The following is a 20576-nucleotide window of genomic DNA, read 5'->3' on the forward strand; positions in this document are numbered from 1 at the left end:
CAGAAGAAATATTTAAGCACCAAAGGTTGGGCCAAAAAAAAAAGTTCTCACCTGAGGACTTGGGGCACACAGCTCCAACCATCAAGGCCCTCTCTCTATGCTCTGAGCTGCTGCATGGACATAAAGGGGAGGGCTGCCACTCTGCAGTCACAGGGAATGCATGAACCCAACTCAGATCCTAAAGATGAGACTTAGCAACGTGCTCGTGTCCTTTCTCAGTGTTGGGACAGATGCTGATGGAGCAAAACTACAGAGAACTGAGAGCCCTCTTTTCTCAGCAGGTCCCATACTGTAACACACAACCATGCAGATCATTATCTTCTTCTTGCACTGAAAGAATCAGAAGCATGAGGTTGATACACACAGCCATCTGGGTACTAAACAGCAGCAAGATGAACCGGCCAAACCAGTGCATACAAAAGCCAAGAAACACCTGGGAAAAGTGATACTTAAAACAAAGTTATTTAATAATTTGAATGATAAAGACACAAATTAGTGCCTGACCGCAACATGAATAACAAACAAAATACATTAAATATCTCAAAGCTACGGTGCTCGCAAAACAAGATAGGCTGATACATAGAAGCCTCATGTTAGTTACCAGCAGGTCTGGTACAAAGAATCAGTTCAGTATTATCAAAATTGTCAATAAACACTGCTCAGTGCAGCTGTTTTACAAGTCAACTGCCATTCGTCTGTCACAGTGTATTTATATATCTGCAACAATATGCTGAATTTCAGAAAAAAAATATTACAGTAGAACCAATAGTGTCAATGTTAAAAAGTTTGGTCACGTAACACGTGGTGTTCTTCACGCCCAATACAGGTGGACAGATGTTATTTGCTAAGACAGTAAACAAGGCATCATCAGTGCATTCAGCTCAGTTCAATAGTCAACATCACACAGTCAACATCAGTTTGGGAGATTAACAGAAAAATCCATTCCTGTTCTGTCTAAGGAGTAACCAATTTAATTTAGGAAACATTTTGGTTTATGGGTTGCTACAGGCATGTGGGAAAACCCATCTTCATTCAATACTGGCATTTGAAGAACAGGTGTATGTTGTTCCAGGGAAAGAAGAGTGATCTAAGATTATCCTTGCAGAAGCTACTCCTGTGTTCTGGTGATGAAGGACCGGAAAAAAAAAAAAGGGGAAGACCCTTTATCTTTGCATTTGTAAAATCTCAGTAGTCTGCCCTCTGCATCAGGCAGATGTGTATACTCAACTTGTGCGAAACATTTTACAGGCACTGGTTTAGCGTCTTGCATTAGCTGGATTCTCATCTTGTTGAGACTGGATACCTTCAACAAGTACAAATGGAGATCCTAAGTGAGAGATTCAGGCATCAATCCTGCCTCCAAAATTGTACATATCAATGGGCTGGGGAGCTCCAGAAATGAAATGGGGCTCTGCATAAAGTGCTTGCTTGACTGGTGTGCTTCTCACTGCCCATCACTGAGCTGCACGTGCTACAGAAAACAGCAGTTATGGGGCTAAATCCCTCATCCATCTTCATAAATGTGAGAGGATCCAACAGCATCATGGACGTGGGGTAGCCAGGCACGTGTTTCAGCTGAGAGGCAGCTGCATTTCTGCACAGTAGCCACGAGAAGTGCCCTGACTTATGCATTAGAAGGATTTTTAACATAAACCAAAGCCCATCTCCACCTACCAAGGACCTTCTGTGGACCTCAGGGACAAAGACAGCTTCAGCTCTCAGAAAAGACTTGCAACAGGTCAGGCACTTGGCTGCAGTAGGCAGTTGTGGGTGAGACATGTGAAAGACCAACCTCCAACCAATCTTAACAGCTGTACAGTAAATTCTCTCTAGTTCTACCATGGACTCTCAAGGAAAGCTGGCAGAGGATGTTCCAGATGTATGAAAAGCATTTTCACTTGTGTATGAAACAATCCATCCTCAGAGAGCAACAGCTGGATAATTCGTAATGAACTGAATGTAACACGTTCTTTACATCACCTCTATGGCAGAGTGCAGAGTCAGCATGAAAAGTTAAATGTATAAACATCAAAACCCTCGAGCTTGCTATACAAAGATCTAAAGTGCTGTTATAAACAAGGTGGTAGATGTAATACTGCGGGATTCTGTGCTTAATCTTTTGTTATTCTCTTTCCACGTCAAATTTCTTAATCTCCTTCTGCTTTTTGCTTCTCATGGGTAATAAAGACTCCATTGTTTATCTCTTTTCATAATAAAGTCTCACAGTCAATCAGTAGTTTGCATTTAAAGCCTCTCACTGCCTACTTACAAGGCGCAGATGGGGAAATCATGTTTCTATAAAGCAAAGCAACTGTTCTACACAAAAAATGGGGGCACACAGCCCACCAAAACGAATGCGTTCTTGGATCTCCAGGTCTACTGAAGAAAACAGCAGTGCTGCTTTGTTACAGCTCCTCTTCCACTACCAAGCATTACAGTGATTTATTTCACCACCTGCTATCAAATGCCAAAAAATAAATATCCACAGGGAGAAACTGGTTTCAAAAGTGGTATTACTGAAATTCTTGAATGCAAAAACTAAACAGTGTGGTGGTGACTGTGAGAAACACGAGAGATACTGGGAGGATTTTATGTTCTTATGAGTTTCAGGTGGATGAGTTAGCAGAAAAATTCATTCAGCTGTTAGAAATCAAGTGCTGGAAGCAAACATACTCAGCCAAAAGAATCAACTGCACTTCAAATCATACAGCTCCCTGCAGGCAAACAAAGCAGGGCCAAGGATGAACCCGGTGGCAATATTAGATTAGAAGAGAATTAAAACTAATTACAGGACAATACTTCCTACCACATCTCTCCCAAGGTCACGTCAAATTAATTGTACGCTGTATCTTAACATTAAATGTCACTTAATACACTGCCAAAAAAGGTTTCACTTCACCTGTCTCAATTAAAGTCCTCCTACTCACATCTCTATCTAAATCAAGCTTCTGCGTTCAGAGGATCAGCAGACTGAGCATTACCAGAAAGTCTGACAGACACCAAACGAATGTGGACGTTTATGTAGAGTGAACAGACAGCCACAGACACATACGATGCTGTTGCAAACCTCGGGGTCTGCAGACTGCTCTGACACCTGTACTTCCAGGCAGACATAATTAAGGGCACAGGCATTGTGTAATACATGACAGAGGTAGATCGGCAAGTGATAGACTGCATATTCCAATCTTGACTCTGGGGTAGTCTTCTAAACACTTGCTGGTAGCACATCTTCCTTGTGCTGAAAGGAAAAACATTAGAATGAGGTCTGGAGATGACTAATACTGAGAGTCAGCTTCAAACACTGCCTTTATAACACAGAAAAGATCCCTCTTGATGGTGTGTTTCTGTTTATCATGTCTCATCTTCAGTTGGCAATGTAGGTCTTAAGGATCCAGAAAATCTTGATTCCTGGCATGGTATGGTGTTGTTCTGTACTGAGAGTCATTTTGACATTTTTCTACTACTTTCCAAGGAAGAATTCTTCATCTCACAGTCTGCAGAACTGCTCGCTGCTGATCTGTGCCAAGCTGATGGGCTCAAGGTGACAGATTTCCTGGTTCTTCACAGATGTTAAAGAATAAAAGGGTTCTTCGTTATTTTTAAGTCTGTCTAACACATACTGTAGGATTCATATTAAAGGGCAAAAAAACACCTGCTATTTCTGTAATTCCCTTCAAAGTACCTGCTGTCCGAATCCTACTCAAAAAACAGGATCAAAGATGACCCACCTTGCAAGATGTACTGCAACAAAAGTTTGGGATATGCTGCTCTAAGGACTGCAGAAAAAAAAAATAGCATATCATACAAGCAATATAGATAGAAAACAGTTTTAACAGACATCTACCAAATCACAGGAGTAAAAATGTATGTTTTTCCAGGCACCAGAAAATGTTACAATTTTAGTGATAAAGTTAAGACTGGCTTCCCATTTTCATTATCACTTACAGGATCAGTAAGGCAGTCAACCCAAAGCACCCATAATGTTAGATTACTTCCGCTTAGAAGGATATACATTTAAATTACATTCTTCAGGGTCTAGCACAACCCAAAAGGCCACCAGAAGGGTGGCTCATGGTTATTTGGAATGAAGGAAGAACACAATCTGCCTAAGTTTTTTAGATAAAAAACACTGCTGATAAATGATATGAATGAAAAAGCTAACAGCAGCTTAAAATTAAGGTAAGAGCTTTTCCAATTATTATTTTTTAATTTTGACAAATTAATTCAACACAGTCTGAATGGAAACATATATCTCTGTTGCAAGTGTGTGGGAGAATGTACAAATTCATTTAAAATACACCATTCTAGAGATGCTTTATCAAGATGAAAGTGTTTTTTTAGTATACTGTGGTTCCTGTAATTACAGGCAAGTAAAACAGAGCCCCTACATCCTCCAGAAACAAAAATAAGGCCACTAAAATAAAGCTTTTGTTCTTTTTCTTAAAAATAATATCCCACCTAGCAAACATCACTATGGACTGCTGATAAGTATAGTCGCTGCACTGCTCAAGTTACAGGACTCTTCCCAAACTTATGGAAGCGTGCAGATATACTCAATAAGAAAATAAGATACAGTGTGCAGAAGCATGCTTGCGAGAGCCAGGAGGGGAACAGGCAGGCACTTATGTTCAAGCTACACTTTTCAAACGGTTCTCAAATCTCGCTACAAGAAAATATGACTTCTGGGTAACCACAGACAGCTGGTCCAAACCAGCACTTTTCTCCCTCTGTGCTACTGGTTCCAATCTCTTTCAGTTTCAGTACCCCTCAAATTTCCCAGCACAGATGTCAACCTCATCTATATAGAACTAGAGGCTACTGACAACAGATGTGTTTAAAAAATGTTGTACAGTTGTCTTGTTAACTGATTACAGGTCTAAATGCACTGCTCTTAGCACGTGCTTAAACCTTGCTGGAGTCATTAAAGGTTAAGCATTGTTTTCTAGTCCTGAGTTTGGACCCCAAGAGTCCAGGCTTAGTCACCATAACCAAAAGCCATGATTTTGTTTGGAGATTTGCATCAGTAGGGGTGTCACGAATAGACACAGAGGATATACATAAGTCTGACTTTTTCAACCAGGGAGACAGCTTTATAGTTACATTACTGTGCCTCACTGCTGTGGGCATGTTTTAAATCAATACACAGCAGGACTTGCAATCAGTTTGAGCACTTCCCTTTTTCCCTTGTGGCAAGAAGGATAAATTTCTCAAAGCATCAACAATTGCATAGCATGGCAGCTTGAAGGCCCAGAGACAAACTGCATTAGCCACCCCAAGCTCTGGACAGACAAAACAAGAGCCTCCAATATGAGGTATATTTTGAAAAACTGTGTTAGTTCAATTTTTTTTTTTTTTAATTTTTGTTTATGCTTACTTACTAACTTTGAGCAGCTGGGTAGAAAAAAAAATGCAGAAATCAGAGGGTTTGTCCCCATTTAAGAGCCAAAGGTTGGTGTTAAAAAGGTATTCAACTTTCCACAGAGAAACCATGGGATGGAAACATTAACAGCAAGCAATCAAAATGCTGCATATTTTGGGGGGTATCTTCAACATAAATCTTGTTCTTTACTCTTTCTTCAATATTTCTGAATAAAAAGATGCTTCTGAAAGTCACAGCAGTATTTAAGACTCAAAAAATAATAGAAAGGCATGAATTCAAAGCTGAACAATCACACATGCACAGTGTTTGTCAATCTGTGCTAAGACTGGCATAACGGGAATTGGAAAGTATGGAGAGAAAAAGAAGGCATGTAAATAATAAAAGATTTTAAAAGTGTTTCTTGTGGTTATACAGTCACCTGATGGATGACTAGCCAAACAAATTAGGAATTACGTTTCCACACACAAACAACTCCTATATATCACAAATGTCTTCTCTCGGTCACACCCTGGAACATCTTCCATGATGTACCTCAGTTGGGCTAAAACAAAAGTGGAAACTTGGTACAAAATTAACCAAATGGCACATGTATCCCAACCTTTTTGCTTCAAATATCAGTTGCAAAGGAGGCTGTGGAGAAGCAAGGATAGAATAAAGCCCTAAATCAATCATACATACTTCATTAATTGTACGAAAGTGCAAGATTAAAGCAGTTCAGGTTAAGCATTCAGTTCACTATAGTCCACACAGATGCTTAGCTTGGCCATCAGTGACCTGTTTTTATCATTCAGTTACTAATATTAGTTTACACCACAGAAAGAATAACAACTGAATGAAAAACTTAAGCAACCCACTTCAAAAATGGTTAGTTTTCTGTGACCAGCACGAAATATTAGCTCAGTATCATCAGCTATACAACATATACATAAAAATATTGTGTCTTAATCTTTGTTTTAACAACTTAGAATAAAGCTGTACTAAGCATTATTCTCCTAGTGTGCCAACTCTTCGCTCTGTTTCTGGTGGGCAGGCCTAGTAACACAGAGAAGTCCTTTCGTAGCAATGGGACTTGAACTGATCCACGATTTTGACAATCCAGCCGTAATAAGTGTTGAATCACTTTATTCAGCCAGGCTAAGTGGATGCATGTGATGGCCTAGCTCTCAGTCAAAGCTTCTTGGGTGGCTCCACAAGAAGAACAGGCCATATTCCAAGAATAAACTGTTAAAAGAAAAATATGAAGAGGAGAAAGATTTCTTGGAATATCTCTTGGAACAGAAAGCAAACACTGTTGACAACATCTCAATTGCACTTATTGGAATGCAAGTAGAAAGCAAAGGCAGTACCATAACAACAGACACAACAAGCAAGCCCCAATGCACATTCAGGCTCAAGATATACAAATGCTCCAGTGGACACAAAAAATTGGTTGCTTACCTTCACCTTTGGCCTGTGTTTCAGGAAAAGTGTCCTTGTGTATAAACTGAGGAAGAGAAGGAAAGAACACTTGAAATTTGATATATAAGACAGCACATAAAATAATAATCAAGTACTAATGCTTGTTTTGTTTTTCAACTGGAAAATAATTGATACTGTAATTGCAGAACTAAACATTACGACTACATTTACACAAAATAGGAAACAGCCCACAGTAAATCCCACTGCAATTAGCAAACAGACCTACACAATCAACTACGTGAGCAGGAAGAGAGTCCTCTCTGCTCAGGAAAAGATCTCAGGAAACACCTGAGAAAGAGTTGGGGGTGTTGGTTGATGAAGGACTCAACATGAGCTAGCAATGTGCGCTTGCAGTCCAGAAGGCCAACAGCACCCTGGGTGGCATCAGGAGATGTGTGACCAGCAGGTCGAGGGAGGTGATTCTGCTCTTCTGCTCTGCTCTCGTGAGCCCCCATCTGGAGTACTGTGTCCACTTCTGGAGCCCCCAACACAAGAAGGACATGGAGCTGTTGGAGTGCGTCCAGAGGACAGCAATGAAGATGATCAAAAGGCTGGAGAACCTCCCCTATGGTGACAGACTGAGAGAGCTGGGGCTCTTCAGCCTGGAGAAGAGAAGGCTCCGAGGAGACCTTATAGCAGTTTTCCAGTACCCGAAGGGGGCCAACAGGAAAGCTGGGGAGGAGGTTTTTGTAAGTGATGGGACAAGGCAAAATGGCTTTAAATTGGAAGAGAGTAGATTTAGACTAGATATCAGGACAAAATCCTTTACTGTGAGGGTGGTGAGAAGCTGGAGCAGGTTGTTCAGAAAGGTTGTGGATGCTCCCACACTGGAGGCGTTCAAGGCCAGGCTGGATGTGCTGTGAGCAGCCTGGTCTAGAGGGAGGTGTCCCTGCCTATAGCTGGGGGGGAGGAACTAGATGATCTTTAGGGTCCCTTCCAACCCAAACCATTCTATGACTCCATGAATAGGAACTAGATAGAGCCTGTCATTTTGGAAGGGTGAGATTACTTCACTGTATCACAGAATGTAGCAGATATCAATAAAAATAATAGTAAAAACGCATAACTTGATTCCTTACTTTTGTTCTGACCCATTCTTTCCCCTTAGCAGATCTTTTCCTGTCTACGATCTCACTCCTTATGCAGCCATCTGCTCAGGTATATAGGTAGTGCCTCAGAGAATACCCTAAGGAAACTACTGCAGGGAAAGCATGTAGTTCATTGGGTTAGGGTACATTCCTCAATGGCCAGAGAATGCAGAAACAAATTGTTTTCTCTGTGCAGCATACTGGAAAAACCTTGCCTATAGTATTCAAAGTGTTTCCATCAACATGTTTTCCATAAGGAATTTTCTTCAAAAGATCATCTCAAGCTCTTTAGGACAGCAGACAACTTGTCAGCCAAAATGGAGCAGCTGTTTTTCACATACTGTGCTGTATTTTATATATACACACACACATATATGCACACATACATTATATATATATTACAGGTATATACAAAAAGAAAAAAACAAAAACAACACACACAACTATCAGATCAGCTACTGGAATTGTACTCATTTTCCTTGGATTTTCCTCTTACTGGCTATTTTAGCATCTGACAAAAAATGGAGAACACGATGTCAGGCATAGCAAAACTGATATGTGATCATGTTTTCTCATCTATACAGGATGTACCTGTTTGGTATTGAACAAACTACATAAAATCTGCATTCTGTCGACTTTCATCCCTACTTCCAGTAGATGGTGGTACAGAGCAACAACAGCGACAAAATCTGCTGGCTGCAGACCTGCTAATTAAGGTGCTTACACATTTAAGTCTCCTTCTAAAACTAACATCCCACACTTCTGCAAACAGCTCTGCTCCAACCACTTCAGCCGTCACCCTTCTGCTCTATAGCTTGATGTCTGATAGTCCTCAGGAGTGACAGCACCTATCAAATAATTAGTTACACTTGTAAAATTAAACACATTTAAGCACTTGAGGATTCTCACACAGGAGCAGAAAGATATAAATGGCTTATACTTGGAAATAAATTAAAACTGCAAAAGTATTCAACAGTAAATTGCTACCGAGTTCTCATTTCTGAACTGCATGTTTCTGTAGAATCATGGCTATCTAAAAGATTGATGATTATTTTGGAGAACATACATTACCAGAGCTTACAGACAAGTCACTAAGAAGAAAAGACTTCCACTTCCTCCAGTTCACTAAGAGGTCATTTTCCTGCTCTTCTGCTGACACAGCATGTTGAAGTAAATCTGAACCTGGGAAAAATCCCAAGACTGCTTTATGATCATCCAGTTTAGAAAACATTTCCTACCTGAGCAGGATATGAAGATAAGAGCCCAGGCCTGTGAGAATGTGCCACCATGCGTGAAACTGTGTCACAGCTCCCAGAACAGGAGGCATCTTCTCTCGTAGTGCTCTGTAAGAAAGAAAACACTGTGCAATTGTTTTTGTTGTTGTTTCCTCCCCCTCCCCCAAGAGAACAATCTCAGATTTGAGTGATCTGTTACCTCTGGACTTAAATTTCAGAGACTGTACTTATGGCATCCCACAGTCTTAAATGAGTTCTATCATTCTCCGGTCCCAAACCTTGCAAACTACTGCTGAGGACAAGGTCTGAGAGAAGAGGGATCCATCTGACCTCACTGCTTCACTTCAGCTCCGTGAGACTTAGCTTACCTTTCTCTTTTTTACACTTAGAGCAGGGAGAAATATGGTGTTTAGTGAGGAAGCAATGAAAATAGAGGTTCTGAAATGGTCTGCCAACACATTTTATATTTTCAACAGTTATGGGGTGTGAGCTACTTGGGAAAAGGCTCAATGATGGAGATAGAGGGAAAAAAAGGGAAGGAACTAAGTCACTGTGGTTTCTCCTGCTCGCCAGATTTCTGCAGTTAACTCCTGTTTTGGTTGCTGGTGGAGCACATGTGAACATCTGCCTGTCTTCTTTGCTGACCTGCACTTCATGTTCAGTCAAAACAAAAAGGGAAAACAGCAAAGACTGCAGGCGTAAGGGAGAAAAGCCTTCAGCTTCTGTTACACTTATTTACTGCATTATGTTACAGTGTTCAGGCCTCTCCACTAAATGCTAGTCCCTGAGCTATTGATCAGGTTTCCAACTCAGTCACAAAACTAAACACAGCTTTGAATCAGTCAGACCATTAATGACTACTGGAATACTAAAACAGTCACCCCAGCCTTTTAGAATCATAGAATATCCTGAGTTGGAAGGGACCAGTAAGGATCATAGAGTCCAACTTCTGCCTCCACACAGCAGCACTCAAAAATCTGACCGCTTTGATAGGAGGAAAAGGCAAAGCTCAAAATCAGAATCTCATGTTTTGTTTTTTTCTTTTTTTTTTTTTTAATTAGCTCCAGACTAAATGACATAAGGAGAAGCAAAAACTGAATCAAAACAATTTTGAACCATTAGAGCCCAAAAGAGCTGGTGGGTGGATGATTCACAAGTCAGATCCTTTAGAGAACAAAAACAACAACAACAAAAAATTACAAGGAACAAGAAATGGAGTATATTTTTTCACAGAATATGCTGAATTGGAAGGGACCCACGAGGATCACTCAGTCCAACCCCTGGCCCCACACAGGACCACCCTAAACCCAAAGTCTGACAGCAATGTCCAAACATTCCCTGAGCTCTGGCAGCTTGGGTCTATGCCCACTGCCATGGGAATCGGATGACTGCCCAGCCCTCCAATTTGTTGAGATCTCATTGCAAAGGCTCTCAGCCCTCAAGGGAATCAACAGACCCTTCCAGTTTAGTGTCAACTGCAAACTTAGTATACTTCCAAGCCCTGAATTCAGGTCATTGATAAAATCATTAAAGAGAACTGGCCCTAAAATGGAGCCCTAATGACCAGCCGCCAGTCTGATGTAAATCCATTTACTACAACCCTTTAAGCCTAACCCATCAGCCAGTTGTTCACACATCACATGATGTTTTTGCCTAGTTGCATGCTGGACATTCTGCCCATAAGGATATTGTGAGAAACAGTATCAAAAGCTTTGCTGAAATCCAAGAAGATTAGATCAACTGGCTTCCCCTGGTCAGCTAAGCGGGTAACCCTGTTATAAAAGGAGATTAGGTTCATTAAACAGGACTTTACTCTCATGAGCCCATGTTGGCTTAGACCAATGGCTTTTTTGCCTTACAGGTGTTTTCCAGTAATTCTCAGAATAACCTCTTCCATAATTTTGCCAAGCACCCAAATGAGTCTGACAGGCCTGTAACTACCAGAATCTTTCTTGACCTTCTTCAAAACTGGGACATTTGCCAGCTGCCAGTTGACTGGGAACTCCCCAGATTCTCAAGACTGCTGAAAAATAATTGAGAGAAGTCTTGTGATGACATCAACCAGTTCTTTGAGAAGCCTGGTCTGAATCCCATCAGATGCCACACATTTATTCGCATCCAGGTAGAACAGCAAATCCTGCACAAGTTTAGGAGTGTCTGGGAGTTCATTGTCACAGTCCTCCAACTCAGAGCTCTGGGGGTTTCTGGGCCCACTATCCGGATTGAAGACAGAGGTGATGAAGGCATTAAACATCCCTGCTTTGTCTGTGTCTTGTTTGTTAGATGACCATCCCCATCAAGTAACAGGCCAATGTTATCTCTGGTGCTCCTTTCACTGTTAACATATTTAAAACCAGTCCTTTTGGTTGTCCCCCATAGCACTGGCAATCTTCAACTCTAATTGAGCTCTGGCCATACAAATTGTCTCCCTCCAATGACAAACAGCATCTCTATAGTCCTTCCACATCACCTAACTTCACTTCCAGTGGCCACAGACTTTCTTTTTTTTTTACACCTGAGCTCTAAGAGAAGATCCCAGATTAGCCAAGCCAGCCTTCTGCCCTGCCTGAATGACTTCAAAACGTTCCAATTATAATTAGACTTAGAGAAATTCAAAGGGTCAGAAGACATCTGATTATTAAAGCTAGTAAGCAAATGTAATTTTTCTTTCCAGCACCATAACCAAGCAAGTATAAGAGCAAATATGCTAACATTTTTTTTCCCTTTACAAAATGAGGATGGAAAAAAAGAGCTTCAGCAGCTGGCGCAATCATTGACTCTAGAAACAAGTTCCAAAGCCCCACAGACATCCAGGAACTCAGCAGGCTTGGTGAATTGGGTGCTGCAATCTCACCAGCAATTTGATGCAGCTGCAAAAATCAACCCTGGATGCCAGCATGTGCAAAGTGACTGTGTACCTACCTGTTTGTGTTGGCAAATAAACTTCCTATGCAAGTTGTATCGAATATTTTTAGAGGGGCTTTTTTTTGCCCTTTTTTTTTTGTCCTCCCCAAGTCTAATGAAAATCCTGCTGGAGTTACATATTAATTGGCTCAAAATACTGCAAGACTTACAGAGCCAAAAGACACAGATGGAAAACATAAGACTTCCTTACAGCATGTTATGATCTGAGCCTAACAAAGCAACTTAATAGGATAATTCTGTACACCAAAGACTCAAGAACATAACAGTGTATGTTATGTACACTGAGAGTCAGCCTCTCTATGTTATGTACAGAGAGTCAAGATGGGATTTTCTTATTGCTGGCATCAACCTCTCCAATTCTTCCAGCTTGTGGTGGAACATAAGCACCACAACGAAGTGAAAGACAAGTGCTTCTAGGAAGCTGTCCAGCCCCAAGGGATGATGCACTCAGAAGCCAATGTGTTGGTCTGGTGTTCTTTCATGCACATGTACAGTGTCTGCCATACAACAAGATGGTGGATTCCTACATGCTTTATCTGGAAGCCGGTTTCTTTTTTTTTTACCCCATTTGGCAATAGACTAAGCAGAGATGAAGTCTTTCTGGCCTCTCTACAGTGCTAAACTATAAGACTTCAGGCTAATAATAGCAGCTAGGCACAATGCAATGGCTCACAGAGTTACTGCTCTTTGAGACACTCAAATTGCTGCTATTTATTGGTGACAGATATATTGCAGCAGACATTTCTTTAACTTGCAGAACTGCTGTTTTTGATATCTTCCTAGGAAATGATAAGAGCAGAACAAAAAAAAAAAGCAGGATAAAAATCTCATTCAAGTGAAATCAAGTATGAAGAGCAGACTTCAGTAAGGCACAGATCCTCAAAATTACTTCAGTGACATTACTTTCCCTCAATTTAAATTGAAGTTAAAGAGAAATACCTATTATAAGAAAAATAAAAGGAATCTATTCATGAGTAAGAAAACCTTTAAAAGAACTGTTCAGTGCTGAATCTAGTCATGAGAAAACTGGATAAAAGCCTTGTGAATGCTTTGTAGGCAGCTTATCAAACCTACCATGAGATGGACTTGAATACACACAGCAAAGAAAACAATGCTTTATGCTGAAGGATTACGAGCTAGCGAGACAAAGTGAAAGTGCTCACCTCAATTTCTCACAGAAAATGTTGTCCACATTCCAGAGGAAAAATCCCATTAGAAATACAGTTAAAGATGTATAGCCTAGACCTCTAAGCCATGGGTATACCCTGAAGAGAGAAAGAGAAATAACAGAGCTTAGTTCAATATGCTTTAAAGGCAGCTTGTAGCATACATAAACACTATAACATACATGTAAAGTGCTTCATTTAAGAAGATATCAACTTCAAATGTCATCTATTTAAGTATTCATAGAATCACACAAATATCTGAGTTGGAAGGGACATGTTTGAGCTTAAAGGACATCCACCTCCCTGCAATAAACAGGAACAACTACAGTTCCATCAGGTGCTCAGAGCTCCGTCCAGCCTGACCTTGAATGTCTCCTCAAGGGATGGGGCATCCACCACCTCTCTGGGCAACCTGTGCCAATGCTTCACTACCCTTATCATAGACAAAAAAAAGTGTTTTCTTATATCCAATCGAAATCTCTCCTGTTTTAGTTTGAAACCATTTCTCCTTGTTTGTCCTTGTTCTCAGTCCATTGGATCATTTCTGTGGCCTTCCTCTGGACATTCTCTAACAAGTGCATGTATTACTCCGCTTCTCCTGAATCAGCATTCTCTGGGACTGGTCTTCTAGAGACTTTGCTTCTACACTACTAATTGTCACCTAAATGTTTGTTGCATTATGAATAAGTAGTACGTGGGAAAACTGAAGTTATCCAAAAGGTAAGAATTTGTCAGTCCCACATGTAATCATTCAGTTATTTATTAGCCATGTGACAATTCAGGACACTCCCAAAAGGATACTGTATATTGTATTTCCAATACAATATACCTTGGGAACAGAAAAAGCAAAATTCCCGTTTGGGGAGAAAACAACATTTATTTAGGATATTAGAAACATACTGAAGAATCAGCTGCAAGAAAGTGAACTGTCTGTAAGCTCACCTCAGTACGTGCATTCAGGCTGGAATTGCCAACTACATGGAAACTGGTAGCATTTGCTCCTTTCCACTAATAAGCCCAAAAGAAAGCCCAATTCCACTCCCAAGAGGCTGCCATGAAATACTTTTCAAGTTATTTTTGAACTTCATGGATGTACAGTTTAGATTTTGGTTTAAAATGCATTCCTAAGTTGTTTTTTCCTCCACTGCAATGTACCCAGTTACATTTCACAGCTGTGAGCAGTGGCAATAGAAATGGCCAAGCAGACAGGTACAGCTTCTTCCATTCAGCAAACCAACCAGACGCAAGTGGTACATGTTAACAACAAGCATGCTGCCAATATAAACTGGCAAAATTATGGTTTGTTTAACCTAATAAATGCACGGAGAACCGTGTGGTACATGGCAGAGACCACACTGTAATAATCCTGACTCTGCTCTAAAGATATGAGCAAGTCCAAGACATGAAAGAGCACTAAATGGTATGTTATAGATGCTGGTAATTAGATAATTATAGCTAGAATTGTTCAGAGAATAAATAGTGTTTTGTGAAGGAGTATGAGAGGCTGGAATCACTCATTAATAGGGAACATGCTATATGAACACAGGACAACATTTGCCAAGTCATAATTTTGGGAATGAAGCAGAACCAAGAAATGATGAAAAGTTGGGGGAAATAGGCAGGAATGATAACCAATAGTGGGGATAAAAGGCAGCAGCCTGAAAGGATTTGTGTACTGCTCTTTAAGGTCTGTACACTGAGCTCAGAGCAACTTCCAGCCCTGCACTAAGAAACATGAGTCATATGAGGTTAATACATATTAAAGAAATAAAATAGAAAAGCAGAAACAGCAGTCAAAATGTAAGCTACAACAGGCTTGGGCAACTACGAGAATTGTGAACAGAAAGACAGAAATGCATTTTAGCAACACAGAGAGGAAGTAAATCCAGAAGTATACTCAGGGCTGGCTTTTCGAGAAGAGAAAGGGTGCTGTCAGGATAGCAAAGCTTCTTTCCCCATCTCAACTTTCTAACCACAGTTTGCATCAATGTAACTGAAAAGGGAAGTCAGCCTTTGTAGTGCTGCAATGAAGTGATCTAGTTAATTAAGAAAATACATTCCAAAAACTTCTAAAAACTGAAGGGAAAGAGTAGGTAAAACTTCAGAGATTAACTTTGCTGGTGGAAAACATTGGATGAAATCCTAGAAGGATGGTGGTATTATTGGTAGAGGCATAATGGCAATGTTTCAGAAATAATGAGCATGGACAAGAGTGGAATTTGCAGAACTGGAAAGGCAGCAGACCCAAGTGCTTATCTACACAGAGAGAGATTTAATCTAAATGATTAGAGCTGGGCTGAATCCTTGTACAAGAACAAAATTAGATCGACTCGAACTTGATTCCCCTTGGATATCAATAGAGGCAATATCACTTAAGATCTCTATGCTATGATTAAAATTTCCATGTTCACGGGTTTGAAAACTGTCTTTAAACTGTTGTTGTTTTTATAGCTGCAAGCAACATGCAATCCATTTTAAGTGTTTTTTGCTTAACAGAAATCTGTGAACATTCATGCTTGGTTTGTGGAAATTTCTTGGGGAAAGTCAAACCAAATTAACTGAAATTGCAATTGAAAGGCGATTCAGCATATCCACTTCAAATTCACATCTTTTGTTATATTTTCCCTTATGTTCCTCAACAGTTACATACAGAGCTAAAAACAAAGTTTAACCTTTTACTTGAAGACATAATAATATAGGGAAAAATTGGTAATTTTCAGAGGCAATTCCCAAACTCATGAGAAAGCCAACTCTCCACAGTGGAGAGACAGGAAGCTCTGTCCTGTGAGCTAAACGAATATACTTATTCCGGTATCAATTCAATTCTTTTTTCTTCAGGTTTATCCACCAACTCTATGCTGTGACGCTTCTCAGTGTTTCTCCTCATATAACAGCCTCCTGTTTGCTATGAAAGTATTTTTTATTACAATTTCCATTATATACACACACATATAAATTTACCAATTCAAAATTGTAGTGAAAACTGCTGTTTACATTTTTGGTTTACTATCTTTCACTTTTGAATTTTAGATACTTGAGTACGGACGTGGAAAGGAACATTCTGACTGATAAATACTGACTCCAAGTGTAGAGGTATCAGCTTTGTTTGATGATAACTTGCTGGCTTCAAGAAAATGCAAGGAAGTGGGGTGCTCTCTTTCAACCAGAGCACGTGAACTAGCACTGTGTACCTAGTTAAAGAAATTTTGCCACCTCTCATTTCCCATGTTAGGACCACCAGAAAAGATACACATGCTACGATGTACCTTATAATGTTGAGCTACTAGCAGTATGTAATAACACTTACCATAATACTATATAAACAGATCGTAGAACTATAACAGAAACTAGTGTTCCATACATGATCTGTAAATAAAAGCAGAAGTGAAGGTCAGCAGAGGTATTCAAAAGACTTTATAACATACTAAATGAATAAAACTGTTTGCATCTTGAGTGTTATTTCTTCGCCTGAAGAAAATAGAATCCCTGCTAAATTTTTCTTTGGGTCTTCCATCAAACACTAGATGGCACTCAGTAAACACCTTGGCATCCAAACAGTAACTCAGTCCCATTACTTGTTCTCTAGCTGTAAATTTTAACCCCTGGTTGCATAAGCATCAGTTGAAAACACATTTGAAAGTTATACTTCCTTCACTTATGTTTGATTAATATTTTTTTCTGAAGGCAAACACTTCAAGAGACTATGCACTACGCCCACACTGAGCACCAGCATGGAAGAAACTTCCCAGGGAGCATTTGAAATCATCTATTCCCAAATTGCTAGGATTCAGTCTACAAATACAGAGAAAAGGCTGCATGCTCTGAGAAGTCCCATGAGCAACATCTGTCTCACTGTAAGATCAATGAAGTTGAATGGAATGGTCTGACAAATAAAAGGTCAAAGTAATCATTTCTTTCCTGCCTCGTGATCTTCAAATCAGACTCCATTTCTTTCTCCACAGCCTTAGGATTCACACAATACCACCTTCAAGACATACAGACTAACAAAGTGAAGCAATGGAGTCTGCCATGCCTGAACAGTGATGCAGAAGCCAATGCAGCACGGAGGATTTTCAGACACCAGTGGCATCACTTTACTGTGATACAAACTCATCCTAGTGGGTTTTTAAAACCCACTGAACCTCACAGAACAGTTAATTTACATACTAGTGTCTTCACCATATTCTGTCAACCTCATTTCTTTCCTTCTTTTAGACTACATTGTCTTGAAGGCTCTGCCATAAGTGGAGCATTCAGCTATTAATATCCCACAAGCATATGCATGCAACCATTCACCTGACACAAAACAGATTGCTGTAACAGCATTTAATAAAACCTACCGTTCAGAAGTCCATAAAGGCCACCTTCCAAACTCATTTTAGCTTTAAAGATGAGGTTAGTAGCACACACTGTATTACCAGTGCATACATTTAGAACACAACAGACAATGGATTCTTTGTGTTTGACAACAGATAGAAGCTCCAATATTGACTATGTAAAGCCATTCAGCTCAGCAGCTCTCTGTTTGCATTCAGCATGAGATAAATTCAGTAACTACACTATTGCTATGTGCATACTGCTCTGTAAACAAAGCAAAACCATTTGGAAAAGCTAATTCATTCTGGCTTGTTCTTTACACAAAACTGTAAACTAATTCCTGTTCCCTTGCTGGACTGCAGCACATAAACCAGAAAAATCTTCTAGGTATGGCCCTGGTATTGAGGGGCCCCATCCCATCTGGCCTTGAACACCTCCTAGGATGGATGGGGCATCCACAGCCTCTCTGGGCAGCCGTTCCAGCACCTCACCACTCTCACAGTAAAGAACTTCCTCTGACACTCAACCTGAATCTTCCCTCCTTCAACTTCAAACCATTTTCCCTTGTCCTGCTGTTATCTACCCTTTCAAAGAGTTGACTCCCCTCCTGTTTGTAGGCTCCCTTTACGTACTGAAAGGCTGCAATGAGGTCACCCCGCAGCCTTCTCTTCTCCAGGCTGAACAAGCCCAGCTTCCTCAGCCTGTCTTCACAGGGGGAGGTGCTTCAGCCCACTGATCATCTTTTTGGCCATCCTCTGGACCCTCTCCAACAGTTCCCTGTCTTTCTTGTATTGGGAGCTCCATACCTGCATGCAGTACTGAAGATGGGGCCTCACGAGGGCAGAGTAGGAAGGGACAATCCTCTCCCTGTCCCTGCTGGCCACCCCTCTTCCGATGGAGCTCAGGGTACCATTTGCTTTCCGAGCTGCAAGAGCACACTGCTCTTGAACAGCATTTTACTCATTTCAAAGAGCTTTTGCTTTCCTAACCAAATCCAGTAATTTATTCTAAGAGAGAAAGAAGAAGCTCTTGGGAAGACTCCTTGGCCTGACCTCATTTCCTTGTGGTTCTCATCTACAATTTGCATTGTCAAAACACAGTTCTGCAGCATGGTTACAGAAAAACAAACCCGTGAAGCGAGAGACTTTTACCAATTTGCTCAAGAGAATCATAATCATTAAGGTTGGAAAAGACCATTAAGATCATCTAGTCCAACTGAATGACCTTCAAGCTTTTGCTATGTAACTTCTCTCAGTTTCCTTACACAAGGAACCAAATAAATAGTGTTAGATTAAGTCCACAGAAACACAGCTTAGAGCCAGCCAAAAGCCCAGGTAAAACACTGGCTACAAATGCTATTTCTGCAACTGCTAAAAGCAGGAAAAAGCAAAAGCTCTGAAAAGCTGTAGAGCCACTGGCTTCAGTATCTCCCATATCTCCCAGTGAGTTGCTTAATGGCTTGTGGAAGGGGATGGGTTTGATGAAGGAAGGAAAAAAAGACCCTTGCAATGCCTAAAGAAAGATTTGTCCACAGCTGACACTTCAATTTCTTGCCTTTTCCACTCCCCCACACAAATAGGCTGTTAGCAGTAAAACACAACACTCACGCTTAAAAGCCCATGAAAGGCTGGAACAACAAAGCGTTCTGCTCTGTGTGCTCCAATCCTTCTCTTCACACAGGCAAACATCCAGGAGGCGTTGCTACGATATGCATGTCTTATGACAGCTTTTGCTTACTAAATGTCTATAAACAGTGCAGCATAAACTAGTTTATACTTTTGGGAGCAGTGTTTACTTTTATTTCTTTACCACCCATGGATTTACTGTTTTAAATATGCCAAAAAAAGCGTGTCAGGTATTATCTGCCCACCCAAGGGATAAAGTACAAAATAAAATATCTACCATAATTCAAGTCTATTCAAATTTCTCAATTGCTTCAGTTCTCTTTGTTGTTGTTCTTTAATGTATCACTTCAGTGACACGTGAAAACCCAAGAAAGCTTTGTGCAATTCTGCCTTACAGTGCCTTTAAATTGTAAGCAAAAGAATACTTGCACTACAATTTAAACAAGAGAAAACAGCAGAAGCTTTTCTTCTGTTATCCATAACAGTTTCCCCTCTAATGGAACAGGCTGCCCAAGGAGGTTGTGGATGCCCCATCCCTGGAGGCATTCGAGGCCAGGCTGGATGTGGCTCTGGGCAGTCTGGTCTGGTGGTTGGCGACCCTGCACATAGCAGGGGGGTTGAAACTCGATGATCATTGTGTTCCTTTTCAACCCAGGCCATTCTGATTCCATGATTCCACGATATGATTATTTCAGCTTCCAAACCTGTATCTTTCCAATGGGGAAAAAGTCAAAGTCTTCTTCATACTGAGTATTACCTGGTGAGAAGGACATATATGAACAGCATGCTTCCCATTTACAGATAGGACCCAAGCATTCCAGCACTCACTATTCAGCATAATCTTTGAGATGATGTAGAGTTTAGTACATCAAACAGATTTGTTCTTGTGTATGTAAGAAACAAGCTTTGCCCTCCACGCAGGGGGAAATGAACAAAACTGGTTCTTCATCTACTGTTCTAGTACAGAAAACCTGTTATTTCCACTTCTATTTCTTCTGCTCCTGGCTTCCAGTCCATTCCGTGTTAACAAATTCATCAGCCTCAAATATTCATGCACGCTTTGGGAATCACACTTGGAGATTTGGGGATTGTGGCACGACTTACCTATTAATATCCTAACCATCTATCAAGAAATAGTACTTGAAGCTAGAAACTGTATTTGAGATTTACAGCAAAGGCATCAGACTTGTACATATTCAGGCATTTCTAGGAAAGAAATCTGAGCAGAGATTAAAAGGAAGGGCAATTCCCACAGTAACACTGAGTATCTGAGGATAGTCTTATTGCTGTTCAGCACTACATGTGGCACCAACAGCTCATTTCTGAGCCAACCCAGATTCACCTGGTTTGGTCTCAATTACATCAATGTGACATGCAAGTTA

General features: G+C 40.5%; 1 protein-coding gene across 1 annotated transcript in view; it reads right to left on the bottom strand.

Moving 5' to 3' along the window:
* Positions 1-446: 446 nt before the first annotated feature.
* Positions 447-20576, bottom strand: part of ACER3 (alkaline ceramidase 3) — a 58945-nt gene continuing 38815 nt past the window's right edge. Inside the window, exons 7-11 of the mRNA XM_417279.8 lie at positions 16560-16618; positions 13250-13351; positions 9165-9269; positions 6818-6863; positions 447-6601 (exon numbers count right to left, since the gene is read on the bottom strand). Of these exons, the coding sequence (XP_417279.1) occupies positions 6548-6601; positions 6818-6863; positions 9165-9269; positions 13250-13351; positions 16560-16618 (366 nt within the window). The 3' untranslated portion in view covers positions 447-6547. The remainder of the gene's footprint in view (positions 6602-6817; positions 6864-9164; positions 9270-13249; positions 13352-16559; positions 16619-20576) is intronic.

Source organism: Gallus gallus, chromosome 1 (assembly GCF_016699485.2).
Source record: "Gallus gallus isolate bGalGal1 chromosome 1, bGalGal1.mat.broiler.GRCg7b, whole genome shotgun sequence".
In the NCBI taxonomy this organism is placed as follows: Eukaryota; Metazoa; Chordata; class Aves; order Galliformes; family Phasianidae; genus Gallus; species Gallus gallus.